This window comes from Globicephala melas, chromosome 15 (genome assembly GCF_963455315.2).
Source record: "Globicephala melas chromosome 15, mGloMel1.2, whole genome shotgun sequence".
Classification (NCBI taxonomy): domain Eukaryota; kingdom Metazoa; phylum Chordata; class Mammalia; order Artiodactyla; family Delphinidae; genus Globicephala; species Globicephala melas.
The window spans coordinates 71,093,441-71,113,286 of record NC_083328.1 but is presented as its reverse complement, the minus strand read 5'-3'; the positions used below and the strand labels follow the sequence as shown (position 1 = coordinate 71,113,286).

General features: G+C 48.3%; 1 protein-coding gene across 2 annotated transcripts in view; it reads left to right on the top strand.

Moving 5' to 3' along the window:
* Window positions 1–19,846, top strand: part of RIMS4 (regulating synaptic membrane exocytosis 4) — a 63,247-nt gene that overhangs the window by 29,674 nt on the left and 13,727 nt on the right. The window contains exon 2 of one of the 2 annotated variants that reach the window (XM_030843579.2): window positions 11,346–11,487. In XM_030843579.2, the coding sequence (XP_030699439.2) occupies window positions 11,346–11,487 (142 nt within the window). The remainder of the gene's footprint in view (window positions 1–11,345; window positions 11,488–19,846) is intronic. The other variant, XM_060285132.1, reaches the window with a different exon arrangement.

Below are 19,846 nucleotides of genomic sequence, written 5' to 3'. Positions count from 1 at the left end.
ATGTCAGGATTTAACTATGACATGCTAATCAGCTGTCATTCACATCTTGATTTCAGAGATGTTGAAAAGTGTGTCTTAGAATCCATGAAATAATGACAATTTTGTGAGAGATGGTATCAGTGAGCTGTTGACCTCTGACCCTTGAAGAGGTTAATTATAATCGCCAGCACTTTCTGAATGCCTACTATGATCCAGGCCTTTTTCACTCCTCTCTCTCCTGTCCTGGGTGCTGTCTGCCCTCTATACATTGACTTAACAAATACTACATTTGGGGAATATAAATGTAAGCCAAATAGACAGTTAATCAACAGTTTTCTCAGTCCTGAGCCTCATTGTTTCAGAGTATTGCTTCCTGCCGAAGGATAATCTAAGTCTTACTTTCCAGTCCACATCTTGTTTAACCCATTTAAAGAGCATGTCAAATGCATGTCCTGTGGCCCAGTAATTTCATTCCTAGGTGTGTGGCCAGAAGAGATGTACACAGGTGGTCACCAAAAGACGTGCACAAGATTGTATCTGGCAGAGCTGTGTGTAATGTCTCCAAACTGGAAACTACCCAAATGCTCATCAACAGTAGAAAGAATAAAAATAATGTTGATATATTCACACAATGTAAGACAATAAAGCCACAAGAATGAATGAACTGCAATGAAACAATCAACATGGGTGAATCTCACAAACATAATGTTGAGTGAAAGAAGTCAGACACTAAAGAGTAAATGCTAGGTGATTCTATGTATATAGAAGTACGAATTAGGCAAAACCAATCTGGGCTGTTAGAAGCCAGGATAATGCTACTCTTGGAGGGGAAGTAACTGCTACTCATGAGGGGCTGACTTCTGGGGATGTTGGTAACGCTCCGTTTCTTGATCTGGGCGCCGGTTCTGTAAATGAGTGCAGTTTGTAATATTCATCAAGCTATAGACTTAAGAGTTGTATACTATGTAATTGTACACTTTGTATATTATGCTTCAACAAACAGTTGTTTTTAAAAGCATCTTTCTCCAGAGAAGAGGATGCTGAGAATTTCCTATGCAGGATGATCGGTAAGACATTTGGAGTAGCCAGTCACATGGAATATTTGGAATTACCTGAATTATTCAGTGTGAACGGAATGTAGAGCACATTGGGGATAGGGGAAAAAAAACAAGACTGGAAATGTAACTGGGGACCAGGTCAGAAAGGCAGTGTGTGTTAAGGCCATTGGAATTTATTCTGCGAGTAATGGGGTACCACAGTGGAGGTTTTATGCAGGCCACAGAGTGGAGAACTCATAGAAGAGGATACCAGTTAGAGTAGAGACTGACCACCTGACCGAGTACTTGAGTTACCAGGGGATTTTCTAAAACTACAGATTCATGAGCCCTGCCCTAGACCTGCTGAACCAGACTCCCCAGGAGAGAAGACCAAGGAATCTGTATTTTAACTGAGTTCCCAGCATATTCCTAACTGTCACACTCGCACTGGCCTCTGAGCAGGTGCTTGGGAGCCTCTGAGTTAATTGACTCTTACAGTCATCCAGGCAAGAGTATGTGGGGATGTGAGCTGTGAACTTGGTGATGCAGAGCAGGCTCAAATTTGTGTCCCCAAAGGAGGCATGGAGACAGTTTACTTAATTAACAAATATTTATATGTCATGTACTAAATAGTGCTTACTATGTGCCAGGCCCTATTCTAAGTACTTTTTAAAAAAGTATTAACTAATTTAATCCTCACAGACATCCTATGAGGCACATAAATTACATTCTCCATTTTTTTTTGAAGAAGAAGAAGAGGAAAGTGAGACACAGAGAGGTTAAGTAACTTGCCCAAGACAGCACTACTAATAACGTGACTGGGGCCAGCTTTACAACCCAGGCCATCAGACTCCATCATCCATGCTTGTAACCACTAGGCCTTGCTGCTTCCTGCATATGCTTCAGAAATAGTCGTGAGTGGCTCTTTACTGTGAAATGGAGCTGAGAGGTTGGCAGTGAGGAGACCTGAATCCTAATGCCAACATGGTCATTACCTCATGTCCCTCTTGGGTCTCAGTTGCCATTCTATACAAGGAAGGCCTTGGTTTAGATGACCCCTGAGTTCCCTCCAAAAGGAATTTTCTCTGATTTTAAGGGAAGGCAGATATCGACAGCTCTGGAGAAAAGAGGGGGAAGGTAAAGGGTTCTCACTCAGGGTTTGTGCTTCCTTGGCCTGTCCTTGGAGATACAGCCAAAGGCAGCATCAGGGCTATGGAGGCCTGAGTGCCTGCATGTCAACTCAGCCCTTGGTTTTCAGATGAGTTTTAAGACCTGGGCAGGGGAGACATGAGGCGCTTGAAGTCATTGGGAATAGCTAGGCCAGGAAGAGGCTGACCATGGAGGAAGAAGAGGCAGTAGCCTCCAGGGTATTTATCTTGGAGGGACAAGAAGGGCAGTGGCCGTGGGAAGGGAAAGCAGTGAGCCCCAGGGGATCACCCTGGTTTGAAGTAGCCCACTGACCCAGAGCTCTTGTGTCTGGAGGGCTTCACAGGCTGTGAGATGGACCTGGAGGAGGCCGCTCACAGAAACGAGATTATACTCCGGCCGGTGACGTGGTTAGGGATTTTAGAGCCTGGGGACCTGCAGCAAGTCATATAACCTCTCTCAGCTTTGGGCTCCTCATCTAGAAAACAAAGCTGTAAAGACCCATTTTGGATGAAATGTCGAAGTGGAGAGTGGTAGTGTTCTTTCCCTCCTCTCCCTTCCACCACCACATTACTGAGATCTCTAGTGGTTAAGAGTGTAAGATCTGTTTTTACAAAGGTCTGGATTTAAAACCTAGCACTCTCTTGTCTGGTGTAACCTTGGGCAAGCTGCTGAACTGCGTTGAGTCTGGTTCCTTTTAGTAAAATTAGGGTAATGATACTTGACTCTCAGAGTTATGGCTAAATTTTATATAAACATACATAAAACATGTAAACAAATATACATTTATAAAGTTATAATTTACATGTAATTTATATTAATTTAATATATCATGTATATGAAATACTATATATAAAATATTATATGTATATGATAGTGTCTGGTAAAGGGTAAGTGCTAAAAGTAATGTCATTAATAATTTATTAGCATTTTATTCCTGTTCCTTTATGAATACTTGCTTTTGGGAGAAGGTACATTAAACACATTCGTATTCAGTTATGGACAGCTGAATGAGACTTACTTGTTTTCTTCACTGGAGAATTCGCACTTTTCTTGAAGACACATCCTAAAAATAAAAGCAATTCAGTTAAGCACTGTTAGTGGGATGGGCAATGCTGGTGCTGTCCATGGTGCGGGAGGGAGGTGACGGCTGAATGAGCCGACACAGCAGACAGGGAAATCAGTAGGGTGGTCAAGGACTGTGTTTCAAGGTGCAGTGGAGTAGATACCCTAATAAAGGTGAAGGTAAAGTGCCCCTGGGACTCAAGGAGTCTGATCAGAGAAGGGTTTGTGGAAGAGATGGCATTTATATTCTGTGACAGAGTGCAGTGAGTTTAGTTTAGTGGTTCATTAAAAACATGGTTATTGGAGTCAGAAAGACATAGGCCTGAATTCTAGTTCTGCCATTAGTAGTTTTGTGTGTCCTTGGGAAAGTTACTTAAACCTTCTTTATCCTCATTTTCTTACCTTATAAAATGGGGTAGTAACTGTCTCACAACTTACTGTGAGAATTAAAATGAGAAGATGCCTATGTAAAACACATGGCATAGCATCTGGCACAGTGGTAATATTGTTAATGATAGCCACCTTATTGAGCGCTTACTGTGTGCCACAGCCCACCTAGGATGTCCTGAGGATTAAATGTCATTATATTATTCCATTACCTTATTATATTTAATCCTCATAACAGCCCTAAGAGTTTGGCGAGTTTCTGATAAACTGTTATTTAAAACTTAACTCTGGAGTATGCTCAGAATTTTGATAGGGAAGGTTAGGAAGGCAGGAAAGTAAAGGAGAGAAAATGGGGATGAGGCAGTTACTGAGGATGTACATGGAGCAAAGAGGTGCCTGGCTGGGCTGGAGTGCGGAGACTGAGAGGGGAATCAGGAGCAGATGGGGAGGGAATCAGATAATGGAGAGTCGTGAATGCCTGAGCATGAAGCGGGTAGCTCATTGGATGGGCAGTGGAGAGCTATTCTAAGGTTTTAAATAGGATCATGGCATGAAGTCATGATTTATTTATAAATTTATATTTTACCTTCATTTACGTTCTAGAATTAATACATTTAGCTATAAAATACTCAGAAGACACAGCAGCCTACAAAAGAGAAATAAAATCTCCCCAATGGGCTGATTGGAGTGTAAATTGGTACAACTACTCTGGAAAATCATTTGGTAGCATCTGCTAAAGCTGAACAGATGCCTGCCCTATGACCCAGCCGTTAGGTGTATTTCCGCCCTTAGGTATACCTCCGAGAGACACAGGCACAAATGTTCACCAAAGGCCATGCACTAAAGCAGCATTATTCCTAATAGCCCCAACCTGGAAAAAAAATGAAATGCCCGTCAACAGTACAGTGGGTAAGTAGATTGTGGAACAGCGTATTCCTACAGTGGAATACTTTATAGCAGTGATAATAGGCAGTCTGCAGCTACACACAGCAATATGGACGCATCTCATACAGTCAACGTGACACTGAGCAGAAGAAGCCAGCACCCCGCCACCGCCAAAGGCCACGCTCTGTATATAAAGTTTAAAAACAGGCAAAATATTTGATGTTTGAGATCAGGATAGTGGCTACCCTTGTGGAGCAAGATAGAGCCTGGAAGACTGGGCACGAGTGGGCTTTGGGGACCCTGGTAATGCCGTTTCTTCATCTGGCTGCTGGTTACATGGGTGTGTTTACCTTGTGAAAATCCGTCAAGCTGTACACTAAAGGTTGTGCACATTTCTGTATATATCTTATACTTAAAGTTACAAAAATAATCTTACACACACACCCTCTAGCAATCTTTCCCCCTACAGTTATTCCCCATTAATGGTTTCGGTAATATCCTCCCAGATTTTTCTATGTCTATGCATGAAGAGAAAGAGAAAGCTACGTTATCTATAGCTTTACAAAAATGGTCTTGTGCTTTACATGGTGTCCTGCAACATGCTTTTTTAACTTCACAGTATGTTGAAGCCATCTTTTATATCACTGTAGTTGTAGGTCTAGATGATTCGTTTTAACACTTGCACAGTATCTTATTCTGGGGATGTGTCACTTAGTAAGCCCATCTCCTGTTGACAGACAGTTAATGTCAGCATTTCATTGGTGTAAATGGTGCTGTGGGGAACCTCTCCGTGCATAGCTTGGTGTGCTTTTCTGACTATTTGTGAATTTATAAATTACTAGGAAGGGAATATCTTGGTCTGAAGTGGTATTTTAAGATAGTTAATCTGTTAATGACTTGCTGAGTGGGTGGGTTGGAAGCAGGGAGACCAGTTAGGAGGCTATTAAAATAGTTTAGACTTGGGGTAGTTGGCTGTGAAAATGGACAGAAAGGGAGAGAGATAAGAGATGTTAAGGGCAAAGACTTTATACGACCTGGCATCTAATGAGAAAGGGGGAAAGGTCAGAGAGGTCCTCGGGGGTTCTGAGTCTGTGGCTGGGAAAAGTGGGAACGTAAGTCAAGAGGATTTGACTGGGGAAAGTGGGACGGGTTTAGTTTTGGCCAGCTCCTCATCCAGGTAGCAACGTCCAGAGTGCAGTAGGAAGTATTGGGTCTTGACAGAGTTAAGGGCTATAGATTGAGGTATAGGATTCCTTTGCTTAGGGTGGTCCTCATGTTGTGGGAGGGGAATGAAATCAGCGATGGGAAGGCTCTAGAGAGGAAGAACCGAAGGACTGGAGAGCGAGGGCTCCATGTGTAGGGATGGCGGCTGTGGTCAGTAGATGGGAGGGGATCTACCAGAATTCACTATCACAGAGGCCAAGAGAGGGATCTGAAGTGACTGTCATTCAAAGGACGAAGTAGTCAGTAGCCTACATTAGTGTCCCTCCCACTGGGCCGCCAGTGGGTGCTGTCATCACATCTTTTACTTACTCCTCAAAGCCCTTAACACACTTGTGATTAATCAGTGTGATCATCTGTTTAATGTCTGCCTCCGCCTCTGAACTGTGAGCTCCATGGAGGAGGGATCACCCCACTCTTCCTCCCTCTGCTGTACTCCGCATCAGGTGTGTGCTTGGCACACACAGGTGTTGGTACCCCAAGTTGTTGCTGTGTTTTGGTGGGACTCCAGTTGTCCACACACCTTTTGCCTGATGCCTACCCACCCCCTGCCACACACACACACACACACACACACACACACTCTCTCTCTCTCTCTCTCTCTCTCTCTCTCTCTCTCTCTCTCTGTCAGCACAGGTTGAGAGGAGGGACTTAGAACCCACAGGGTACAGCAAGTGGGAGTGGGTAGCCAAAAGTAGGTCATCCACACTCCATTTACTTGTACATCACAGTGGCCAGCCTTGAGGGCAGTCTCACAATTGGTACCCAAAGTTTACAGGACTCAAACTCCAGGCCTCCCCAATGGAGCCTTAGGATAACCACGGACAAAGGAGCCTCTTGCTTGATCCTTAACTATCCCTTCAGAAAGGGGGCCCCTTCCATGCCTGCACTGTTGTGCAGCTGATCTTGTTATTACCACACTTCCTGGAGGGAATGGTATTTTCACTGTGATGCTGGAACCCACCTGTGCAGCTTTTTTTGAACCTTGACTTCCTTAGGATGCCAGCTAAGCCAGGTGTCTTAGGTCAAGTTTCCCCAAAAGGGCCCAGAGATGAGATTCGTGTGCAGGTGACGTACAAAGGAAGTGCTTCCCAAGGAGGCTGGGCACCCAGGAAACAAGCAGGGATGTGCTGTTGGGCAGATCCCACAGAGGGCGGCTTCAGCCCTTCCTGCAGGCTTCCTCGTGAGCCTGGGTTATGCCCCAGAGTTGTTCTGACCTGAGGCAAAGGACCCGAGCGTTCATTCTCTTGTTCTATTTAGGCTTTGATTAAGGGGCTTGGGGGCCACAAATTCCCAGGCACTTCTGCCTCTGCCTGTGTGGGGACAAAGTGGGCTCAGTAGCCCAAAGGAAGATCTAAAAACAGACCCTAAAAAAGTTGGCTTGTTGTGGCTTTCAGAAGCCAGTGTGGTGGGACCTCATGAAAGTGGGAAGAAGGGAGATGTGTGGGGATGTGGGCGGAGCATCAACTTTGTCCAGTGCAGTGGGTCACACCAGGACCTATTTCTGGGCTCCTATGGACCGAAGCAGGGTCTCCCATCCATGTGTGTATGGTCAGTGGAGACCAGCACTTGGGAGTGTGTTTAACATCTTCAGGAGGGCTCCCCACCAGACATGAAGGCACTCAGTAGATGCTTGTTGAGTAAGCAGAAGGGCCATACTCTGGGGTTGGAAGCCGAGATAAGGCCCTTTTGCATGGTCACGAGCCACTATTGGAGACTGGTGTAGTCAGTCCTGCGGTTGGGCATATGGTGGCCAGAGGCTGTTCTCTGAAGGAGTGTGTTTATTGAAGGGAGTGGGGAAGGAAGTGAAGCCTTGCGCAGGCTTGCAGGAGGGGTGGAAGGAGCCAGAAGATGGAGAGGTGGTAGATTCAAGGCCCAGGGAGGACAAATGGTGGGAGGAGGTCCCAGTGACGGTGGGAGAAGGTGGGATGGGGAGGACAGAGGGCAGATCAGGCTGGGCCAGGTCAAGGATCGCTCCTTCCTCTCAGAGAGGGAGGGAGTGTCAAGGGGCAGGTGGAAAGGTCTCAGGATGGTGAAAGATGGAAGCAAGAAAGAGTAAGTCCAAGAGACATCTTTTCAGCCAAGTGGGAGAAAGGTCACTTGTTAGGATGGATGGGATTATGAGATGGGGAGTGGGAAAGCATTAGGGACAGTCACTCTGGGGACATCACTGAGTCAGCAAGAGATGACAAAGTGAAGAATTGGACCATGACCGAGTCAGCAAGAGATGACAAAAGGAAGGGTTGGATGGACAAGGTTAGGTGGTGGCACTGTGTGGTATGGTTGGGTACAACAGTGGTCTCCAGATTGGGGACTCCCGAGGTGGGGAAGGTAGCATGTCACGGTGCCACCTGACTTGCCCGAGGTCCCACAGCTACGGCTGCAGAGCTGGGACTCTGCCTGGGCCACCTGATTGCAAAGCCAGGCTTACCTGCGTGCTGAGCTAGGGCTGTTCTGAGGCCCACGGCGGGTACTGGATGTGAAATGCTTTGGGGCTGTCGAGTGCTACACAGACGTGAACCATACTTCTCCAAACCTCCCCCCGCCCAGGCCCCTTAGGGACTGAGTTGTTTGTCATGCTTTGGTCCGCCCTCTTCCTGGAGAAATGTGTCAGACCTTGCTGAGTGAGGATGAGCCAGTGTGGGGCTCCAGAACAGGGCTCAGTGGGGAAGTGAAGACCCCAGGCCAGGTATCTGCAGCCTGCCTACGGGGTAACCGGGTTGTGGGTCTGTATCCCCACTGTAAGGAGGGGGTTGTCCTTGGAGGTGACTGTGCTTGTGTGTGTGTGTGTGTGTGTGTGTGTGTTGGAGGGATGTCTCTCTGTGCCTGTGAGTCTGTGTTTCTGAGTGAGCATGTGTGTGTCTCTGAGTCTTTCTGTGCCTCTGACCCTGCTATACACAGAGAAACAGAAATGTTGGGAGGGGGACTTCAGATACAAAGTAGGGTAAGAACGAAGTGTGGAATGACGGGAAACAGACACAGGGACACACACATTCCCCCACGTGTTCAGAAATAACCCAGGGTGACACACACATATACACACACATACACGCGCGCTGTGTCGGTTTCTCTGTGTGCGTTCTTGAGTGGGTTGGTGTACACTTCTTACGGCCACGTGTCTGCATGTGGCTGGCACATGCCCAGACACACATGCCCATTTAGCCTCAGAAGCACAGAATGACAGCTGTGTGGAGACCCATGGCAACACACAAATATAGACACTTAGACATACATTAACATACTGTGTCTTCACATTTTCCTGTGTGTGTGTGTGTGTGTGATTTTCTGAGTATGTGGACATCTGTGTCTGAATTACGCAGATATATGTAGGAGAGAAACATGTGGGCACACACTCTGAGAAGCACACACAGAGCACCTGTACCTCTGCATGTGTGTGCACGTGTCTGTCTGTCTGCCGGCAAGTCAGGGAGGAAGGGGACACCGTCGTTGAGTTGGGAGGAGGGAAGCCAGGAGAAGACCAGTAGGAGGTGTCCTGGCCTCGCCCTGTTTCCTGGCACACAGGCCCCGCCCCCCATCTTCTTGCTGAGTAGGATCCCGGGGTTTGGGTGGCACTGCTGTCCCCTGATGGGTCAGTCAGTGAGCTCTGGTGAAGGCCCTGGGGTCTGTCAGCTCATCCCGGACTCTGTGGGGAGATGGGGGAGGTCCCACTAAGGATCTGCCTCCACCTCTAGCAAACCCACAGCCCCTCCAGGGCGGTGGGAGAGGGAGAGCTTGCCGTGATCTCAAGGATGTGGAGCACAGAGCCAAGAGGCCGCCCCAGGGTCAAACGGTGCCCCGCGTCCCCAGCCCTGCCTTCCGGCTCTATGCGCAGGCCAGTCCCTTGCCCTCGCACCTTAATCCCACGTGAGCAGGAGCCACGGCTTCCTGGGCGGCTGTGGATTAAGACCAGTCTCAGGGCAGACACCCATTCATCCAGCAGTTAGTAATTAAGCACCTACAATGGCTGGACTGTGTTCTCAGCCCTGGGGCTTCAACACGCCACACAATGAAATGCATTGTCCTCACGAAGTTTACCTTCTGCGTGGAGGAAGCTAGTCAATAGACCAGTAGTGCAGAACATGTCAGGGGTGGTAAGTGTCAGGAAGAAAGCCAAAGCAGGGCACTGGGTGGAGAAGGGCCTGGGGTGGGAGGGGCCAGGAGATGATAAAGGAGAGCTTGGATAAGATAACGTCTGATCACAGAGTGGAAGTGGAAGCGAAGGTGTGAGCTGCTGACGGGAGAGGGAATAGAAGGGCAGAGGGCCGTCCTCATGATAACCCTGCTCTCCCATTTTACAGTCGAGGAAGTGGAGGCACAGGGAGACTAGTGATTTGCCCAAGGTCTTACAGCCAGTAGAAAGAGATCCGGGGTTTAAACCTGGGCAGGGTGCCAGTGGTCTAAATCGGTGGTCCTCAGTCAGGGGTGCTTTTGCCCCCCCTCCCATCCAGAGGATATTTGGCAGTGTCTGGAGACTTTTTTTTTTTTTTAAATTTCAGTACGTGGGCCTCTCACTGTTGTGGCCTCTCCCGTGCGGAGCACAGGCACCGGACGCACAGGCTCAGCGGCCATGGCTCACAGGCCCAGCCGCTCCGCGGCATGTGGGATCTTCCCGGACCGGGGCACGAACCCGTGTCCCCTGCATTGGCAGGTGGACTCTCAACCACTGCGCCACCAGCGAAGCCCTGGAGACATTTTTGACTGCCATGACTGAACTGGAGGGAGGGTGCTACTAGCATCTAGTGGGTAGAGGCCAGGGATACTGTTGGACCTTCTACAGTGCACAGGACAGTGCCTGACAGCTAAGCAACAATGCATCCACATGGCCAGTTGTGCTGAGGTGGAGAAACCCTGGTCTAAATCCATGAAAAGCACTTGGCAGAGAATATGCCACATAGTAGGTGCTCGGTAACTAGGAGCTGAAGAGGAGGAGGGAAATGATCTGGAGAAGGTTGCAGGGAAGAAGTGAATTCAAGAAACAGTACATGTTGGATGGACCTAGAGAATGTTATACTTAAGTAAGTCAGACAGAAAGACAAATACTATATGGTATCACTTATACGTGGAATCTAGAAATAATACAAATGAATCTACATACAAAACAGAAACAGATTCACAGACATAGACTTATGGTTACCAAATTGGAGAGGGAGGGAGGGAGGGACAAATCAGGAGGATAGGACTAACAGATAGATACAAGCTACAGTACATAAAATAGATAAGCAACAAAGATTTACTGTAGAGCACAGGGAATTATATTCAGTGTCTTGTAACAATCTATAGTGGAATATAATCTGAAAAAAAAAAACTGAATCACTTTGCTGTACACCTGAAACTAACACAGTATTTTAAATCAATTATACTTCAATTTTAAAAAAAAGTACATGTAAATGAATCTGCCAGCTAAGAGAACTCATGTGATTTCTGTTTGTTGGGTAGGTGTAAAGGGCAGGGAGGGTGGGTGCAGGTGAGGCCGGTGGTGGGAGGAGGTTGAGGGACTGGGGATGGGGATGGTAGAGGCCGAAGCTGGGCCGCCACCAGCCTTTGAAACACTAACCAGAGGACTGGTCTCTCTGTCCCCTGCCACCCCATGTCTCTCCCCCCATCTCTCTTGGCCACTCTGCCCAGAAGGGGACAGCCGGAGGTTGAAGGGGGCCATCCAGAGGAGCACGGAGACGGGCCTGGCGGTGGAGATGCCCAGCAGGACGCTGCGCCAGGCCAGCCACGAGTCCATCGAGGACAGCATGAACAGCTACGGCTCTGAGGGCAAGTGAGTGTGGGGCCCGCGGTTGTCTTGGGCGTGGGGTGGGGCGGGAGGGACAGAGCAGCACCCTCCAGGATCCCTGGGTCAGCCTCAGGCTGGGAGGGGTGCTCACTCAGGGCTCCTGGGTCATCCTCATCCTCAGAAGGAGGTGGTGAAGCAAGGATGCTCTGAGGGAGTGCGATGGAGCATGGACTCTGGTACCCAACTGTCTAGATCTCAGTCCTGGCTCCACCGCTTACTGGCTGTGTGATCCTGGGCAGGTCACCTCTCTGTGCCTCAGTTTCCTCGTCTGTAAAACGGGGACAGTACTACCAGCCTCATAGTGGGTGTTATGAGGATTAGATGGGTTAATATTTATAAAGCACACGGCACCGTGGCTGGCAAAGCAGTGTCAGTAAATGAAGAAGGGGGTTGGAAGGGGTCTTGTTAGGATCGTTGTTATTTCCTCTTTACTCTCTTAGTTCCTGAAATCCCAATTGGTTTTTAAAAATGTGTACTACTGCTTGATGAGGAGTTTCACACACATCAAGTCATAAAACATTAGGTCCAACTGGCTCCTTGCCTGTGTTTCTCTCCCCCAGCTGTACATCAGAATCGCTGGGAACTTGCTACAAATACAGATCTCAGGGCCCCAAGTCCAAGCTGCTGAATCACACTCCTTGACAGTGGAGCCTGGGAATTCCATTTTTAAAGGCTCCCTGGGAGAACACCAGTCTAGACTGGGGTTCTCATTGTTGGAACAGTCATGGACCCCTCTGAGAATTTTGGGAAAGCTTTGAGCCTGCTTTCCCCTGGTAAATATACACATACGCACCCGAACACAAACAAACACTCATTTTTTAAAAAAAATTTTTAAAATTTCATCTACTTATTTTTTTGGCTGCATCAGGTCTTAGTTGTGGCACACGGATCTTCGTCGCGGCGTGCGGGGCCTTTTGCTGCTGCACGTGAACTCTGTAGTTTGCGGCACGTGGGCTCTCTAGTTGAGGTGCTCGGGCTCAGTAGTTGTGGTGCGCGGGTTTAGTTCCCCTGAGGCATGTGGGATCTTAGTTCCCTGACCAGTGATCAAACCTGCATCTCCCGTATAGGAAGGCGGATTCTCAACCACTGGGCCACCAGGGAAGCGCCCACAGACACGCATTCTCACACGCACAGTCGTACAGACACACTTGGTGTAACTGGAGTGGGTTCCTACATTCTCCCAAACCCCATCCCTGGCAAGGAGACTTTGATCCAAAGTGACTTCTTAATTGTACAGATGACCAGGGCACTCAGAGAGGTTGTGGGGCTTGGCCTGGATCACACAGCATGTCAATAGGTCTGGAACCCAGGAGTCCCGACTCTCAGCCGGGGCTTGTACCACAGCACCCCATCGCTTCATTGTCTCAGCCATCCTTGGCCAAGGAGGACAGGGGTATCACCATCCTTGTCAAGCACAAGAGGAGACTGGGGCTTGGAAAAGTTAAGTGCCCTGCTGTCCAGTATGATAGACCCTGGACGAATATGGCTATTTAAATGTAAATGAATTAAGATTAAATATTCTTTTCCTCCGTTGCATTCGCCACATTTCAAGTGCTCAGTAGCAGCATGTGTCCAGCACCAACTGTATGGGACTGTGCAGACGTCGACCATTTCCGTCATCATAGGAAGTTCCATTGGACAGTCCTGGCTGAGTGGCTTGTCCAAGGCCAGACACCCAGCCAGGCCGCTGGGAGGTGGGACTGGGGCTCAGCTGCCACCTTCTGCTCCCGTCCTGCTTCTGGCCCTGCCTCGCAGCTAGGGGCTCTGCCGCCTGAAAGCCTTCTCCCCCTCAGCCCCTCCTAAACGGGGCGTCTCCGGTCTCTGAATGGCCTTGCCTTGGCAGATTCTGCCGGTCCACCCACCTCCTAGGGAGACTTTCCAGAGGGCGAGAAGAGAAGGAGGACAGGCGGGAGGGAGAGGGAGAGAAGGAGGACGAAGAAGAAGGGAACAAATGTTTTCTTTAACCTAAGAAACTTGGCAAGGCAGCAAAACTTGGAGGAGGATATTCTAGGAATCTGGGTAGCAGTAGGTCCCTGATGAGTTTCAGGGGGTCAGGAGATCTGGGTACCAGTCCTGGGTTGGCCACTGACCCCCTGAATGGCCTTGGGCATGTCTGTAGTCCTCTAAGCTTTAGGGAGGCGGATAAACATCTCATCTGTTGGCCTCGCAGACAGGTCAGAAGACCGGGTCACGGGGGCGGCAACATGGTGCAATGAAAAAGAGCAGGGGGTCAAACCCATATTCCCATTTTACAGAAGAGGAGCTGAAGGCTCGGAGAGACCACATGACCTGTCCGAGGGGAGCAGCATAGGAGGGTGTCGTGGAGAAGAAATGAGATGATGCCTGCACATGACAGGTGCTTGGGAGGTGCCTCCTGTTGTCATTTGCTGTCATGTGATTTAAGGGACCAGAGAGTATGCTATGTTACAGATGTGTTCAAAGCCAGGACTCTGGAGTCGGACAACCCTGGTTTTAGCCTCATTTCTGCTTCTTAAGAGCTGTGTAGCTTTACGGAAGTTACTTTACCTCTCTGGTCCCAGTTTCTTCATCTATAGAAAGGGGTCCATAATAGTACAGACCACTAATAGAGTTGTTGTGAGGATTCAATGAGTTAATATATGTAAAACACTTAGAACAGTGGCTGTTACATAGCAAGCATTATTATTATTAGCTGTTGTTATTGTTGTTTGTTGATTCAGCCACTGTAAGTTGAGTATTTTGCTCCTTGTGGCCAGTTGCATCCTAGTAGATAGAGTGAGCCACCCCCATTATAATTGTGTCTAGAATGTGCTTAGCACAGGATAAGCACGGGATAAATTTTGGCTGTGATGATTATGGTTATTAAAAGGTTTGCGGTGGGTGTCTTGAGACAGTTGAGGAAGGATCAGGTGGTTTGGAGGGTGATTTGTCCAGGAGACGGGAGAGTCTTGCCCTCACAAGAGGGGCTGCGTCTTGGTGGAGCCCAACCAGGTGCTACCCCCTTCCTCCAACACCTGGGTGAGGAAAGGAAGTCGAAGGGACAGGTGGGGACATTGAGCTGTGGTCAGCCTCCTCTTTGTTCTGGAGGTATTTTGGGCACTGGCAGGACCCAGATGCCAGGCTCTGAAACAGGAGGGGGTGTGACTATCCTCCCCCTGGGCTCCTGCCAGCCCAGCTGAGGCTTATAGGGAGCCGGCATGTTTGAGGAGCCCCTGCCAGCCTGCAGCCCCTGGTGCTGCCGGGTGTGTTTATTCCTGCAAGTGGGCACAGGGGCTTTCATTTAGCACCTACAGTGGATTTTCATTTAGTACCTACAATGTGCCAGACAATTGGGCCGGGCATCTCAGAGACCCTGCCTTCCACTGACCACGCAGCTAGCAGTGTGGTGAGAGATGCAAAGGGCAGGCACAGAGAACTTTGGAAATGCTGCATGCAGCCAGGTCTCAGGGCTGGGGAACAAGGGCTCCCTACAAGGGTTGGGCCATTCTGCCATTGACAGTGCTTGGGCCCCAGGCTACACGATACCAGTTACAGTGGCTTTAGCCCTTGCTATTCAAAGTGTGGTCCACGGCCCAGCAGCATCCCCCGGGAGCTTGTTAGAAATGCAGCATCTCTTGGGACTTCCCTGACAGTCCAGTGGTTAAGAATCCACCCTTCCACTGCAGGGGGCACAGGTTCGATCCCTGGTCGGGGAGCTAAGATCCTGCATGCCACGTGGCATGGCCAATAAAAAGAATAAAAAGAAATGCATCATCTCAGGTTTCTTTTTTTTTTCTTCTGCTATTTAGCAAGGTAGTATTTTTATTTATTTATTTTTAAACAAGTTTCAAAAGATTTTTTTTTTAATTGGGATATAGTTGTTTTACAGTGTTGTGTTAGTTTCTACTGTACAGCGAAGTGGAGTTCCCTGTGCTGTACAGCAGGTTCTTACTAGTTATCTATTTTATACACATTAGTGTGTGTGTGTGTATATATATATATATATATATATATATATATATCAATCCCAATCTCCCAATTCATCCCCCGCCCCACTTTCCCCTCTTGGTGTCCATATGTTTGTTCCCTACATCTGTGTCTCTATTTCTACCTTGAAAACAGGTTCATCTGTACTATTTTTCTAGATTCCTCATATATGCCTTAATATACGATATTTATTTTTCTCTTTCTGACTGACTTCACTCCTTATGACAGTCTCTAGGTCCATCCATGTCACTACAAATGACCCAATTTTGTTCCTTTTTATGGCTGAGTAATATTGCATTGTATACATGTACGACATCTTCTTTATCCAGTTGTCTTTCAATGGGCATTTAGGTTGCTTCCATGACCTTGCTATTGTAAATAGTGCTGCAGTGAACATGGGGGTGCATGTGTCTTTTTGAATTATGGTTTTCTCAGGGTATATGCCCAGTAGTGGGATGGCTGGGTGGTATGGTAGTTCTATTTTTAGTTTTTTAAGGAACCTCCATACTGTTCTCCATAGTGGCTATATCAATTTACATTCCCACCAACAGTGCAAGAGGGTTCCCTTTTCTCCACACCCTCTCCAGCATTTATGGTTTGTAGATTTTCTGATGATGCCCATGCTAACCGGTGTGATGTGATACCTCATTGAAGTTTTGATTTGCATTTCTCTAATAATTAGTGATGTTGAGCATCTTTTCATGTGCCTCTTGGCCATCTGTGTTTCTTTTTTTGAGAAATGTCTATTTAGGTCTTCCACCCATTTTTTGATTGGGTTGTTTGTTTTTTTGATATTGAGCTGCATGAGCTGTTTATATATTTTGGAGATTAATCCTTTGTCCATTGATTCGTTTGCAAATGTTTTCTCCCATTCTGAGGGTTGTCTTTTTGTCTTGTTTATGGTTTCCTTTGCTGTGCAAAAGCTTTTAAGTTTCATTAGGTCCCATTTGTATATTTTTGTTTTTATTTCCATTACTCTAGGAGGTGGGTCATAAAAGATCTTGCTGTGATTTATGTCGAAGAGTGTTTTTCCTATGTTTTCCTCTAAGAGTTTTATAGTGTCCAGTCTTACATTTAGGTCTCTAATCCATTTTGAGTTTATTTTTGTGTATGGTGTTAGGGAGTGTTCTAATTTCATTCTTTTACATGTAGCTGTCCAGTTTTCCCACCATCACTTATTGAAGAGACTGTCTTTTCTCCATTGTATATCCGTGCCTCCTTTGTCCTAGATTAGTTGACCACAGGTGCGTGGGTTTACCTCTGGGCATTCTATCCTGTTCCATTGATCTATATTTCTGTTTTTGTGCCAGTACCATGTAGCCTTGATTATTGTAGCTTTGTAGTATAGTCTGAGGTCAGGGAGCCTGATTCCTCCAACTCTGTTTTCTTTTTTTCCAAGATTGCTTTGGCTTCATCTCAGGCTTCTAACAAGATCCCCAGGTGGTTTGTGGGTTAAGGTTGAGAAGCTCTGGCTTAATGGTAGTAATGTTCTAGCGCTAACACTATACAGAGCACTTGCTACGTGTGGGCACTGCGCTAAGCGTTTTACACGTATTGACTCATTTAATTCTCCCAATAACCTGATAACCCTGGAACTGTTAATATCCTCATGTTACAGATGAGGAAATGAAAGCCAAAAGAGGTTAATTAATTTGCCCAAGGTCACACAGCCAGTAAGTGACTTCAATTTTGGGGATTCAAATCTAGCATTTGAAGTCTGCCCTTACCCATTCTACTCGACTCTTTCCCTCCTTTCATGGCTGCGTCTGTCAAGATTTCTGGAGGTGGATGCTTCCAGGATGGTTTGGTGGCTCAACGAGTCTATCTTTCCCCTCCGCAGGCCTCAGCATGGTGGACCGATCCTGGTTTATCCCCTGGCACTGGGGAAGGGTTTTCTCTTCCAGTGCCCCTTTCTGCCTGATTGAAAATTTGGTTCTGTATGTTAAGGATGGAAGGGAACAGTTATGGTTTGGGCAACCATCCAAGCTCCCACTCCCACCCCTGCCCCAAGCAGGCGCATCTCCCCTAGATAAAGGGCAAGGATTCAAGCCCCCTAAGAATGGACGATGAGAACAGTACCTCCCCAGACCCCTCATCAATCCTGAGATACTCCCTGGTGACCATCTGTTTCAGTTTGGGTTCCCCAGAACCAGACCCAAGACATGGATTTGAGTGCAAGCAGTTTACTTGGAAGGTGATTCTGGAAAACCATGGTGGGGGGGGCCCATGAGAGAGAGAGGGCAGGGGAGGCATCCAGTAACATGTGTTGAGAAGCCAGCTGCCACTGTGGGCATCCGGAGCTTAATCCTGATGGCAACTCTAGGAGTCAGTGTGGAACAGGTGCCTGAGAGTCATTTCCTGGGAGGCCAGGGAGCTGGAGTATTTATACTACCACTCTCAACGGTTACTGGTTGATGGATGTTCACGTTTAACTCTCCTGCCCTTCCTGTGGCAGTGAGGGCTCTGGAGACCAGAGAAATTTCTTAGGGGCCAGAGGAACATAGCCAGAGGAATGAGGGTGCCAACAGTTAGAAGTCGCTGAGCACTGACATGGTGAGGGTCAGGGCACGTGGGGGACAGCAGCAGCGTCTGCTGTGCTTTCTGAGTGCACAGCGCCACCATCTCCCAGCTGCCCGAACCAGACGACTCTCGCAGACACCTCCTGCTCTTTCGCACTCCGTATCCAGTCCATGATTGGGCTGTACTATTTCACTCCTAATCGTCTTTGACTCCATCCACTCCCCTCCCCTCCCCCAGCCGGGAGGCCACTCATCACTCTTGCCTGGTTACCTGCAAGTCTCCTTTTTGGTCTAAACTGCACAGTTTGTCACTCAGCACTTACTTCCTCTGGATTCTGCCAGCTTCCCCCAGTCCGCAGCTGTGTGCCCCCTGCTCCACCACTGAACCTCTTACACTTCCCTCCGTCTCACCTCCAGATCTTTGCATACATTGCTCCCTCTACCTGGCACTCCCTTTCCTACCCCTGCTCCCTCTTTGCCCTCTGACTCATTCTTCCTCCAGATCTCAGCTAAGAACATAAGCTATATTTCGTGTGCCAACTTCAGCTAATCGATAGTGGCTCCCTGGAGCGCTGTGTTGAGGAGGATTCTGAAGTGCGGTCCGGGCTTGGCAGGAGTGTTGAGGTTGATTGGCAATGTCTGTCCTGGGAGTGGGCAGGGGAAGTGGAACGGCACAGGTCTGCCATTCCTCTGGCTGCATCGGCAGCTTCCACAGCCTATTCTTCCCCCACCATAGCACCCAGCAGTCTGTCTTACTTCTCACGTGTGTGTCTCGTCTGTCCTACTAGACACTGAGTGTGGTGCCTGCTCAGCACAGGGCCTGGCCCACAGGAGATGCCCCACAAATTTGGATGAGTAATAGGTGGAGACTACGTACAGAAGTACATACACACACTTGCCTCTCCTTCCCGCCCCTCCCCAGCCTCCTTCACCCCAGACCCAGGGTCTCAGCATCCTCCCCATAAACCCGAAGCCGTCCAGGCTGGCTGCTGGCGCCCCTCCTCCTCCTTCCTTCTGCCCCTTGTCGTCCTGTGGTGTCTGGGTCATCAGCATCCTGCTCCCTGGGTGTCTGGGTCACGGTGCCCACAGCTCTGGAGAGCAGAGTGTGAGCCGATGGCAGGGCCACTGCACCCAGCCTCAGGGTGGCTTCCTGTCAAGGCTGTTTCAGTCATCACCGAAGGCCCAGGAGGATGGGTGGGTGGTCAGAACCCCCTTTCCTTTTCCCACCTCGGCTACTTAGCAGTCATCGTGCCTGAAGGACAGGCAGGACAGGTGTGGGCCTGGGCTAGGAGATGGGGGTTTGGTTTCTTCTGTTTTATAAGCATCAGGATTTGTTGAGCACTTGACTGCACCAAAGCCTGTTCTAAGGCGTTCATCTCATTTAATACTTACAGCAGCACCAAGGGTGGCCTACCACTGTTCATTCCTACTTCCCCGAAAAGGAAACCCAGGCTCTGAGTGGTGAAGGACGTGTCTGTACAACCAGTGAGTGGGGGGAATCAGGATTCAAATCCAGGCCTGCCTGACCCCAAAGCGTGGACTGCAGATCCCTGTGCTCTGCCCTGGGCAAGGCTAAGGTCCCCTCGGGACACAGAGACAGTGTAGCAGAGAGATAGAGTAGATGAACCCAGGAACCAGACTCCCAGGTTCAAATCCCAGGTCTGCCACTTAGCAGCAACATGATCTTGGTCGGGTTACTTAACTTTTCTGTGCCTTGGTTTCCCCTTCTGGAAAGTGGGTATTAATAATAAGTACCTAGCTTGCACAGCATTGTTAAATGAGGTTTAAATGAGTTAATACGGATAACTTAGTACTATCAGTGCTTGGCTCATGGCAAGCTTTTGATCAATAAAAAATAAATCAAATCCCTGGCTTCACGC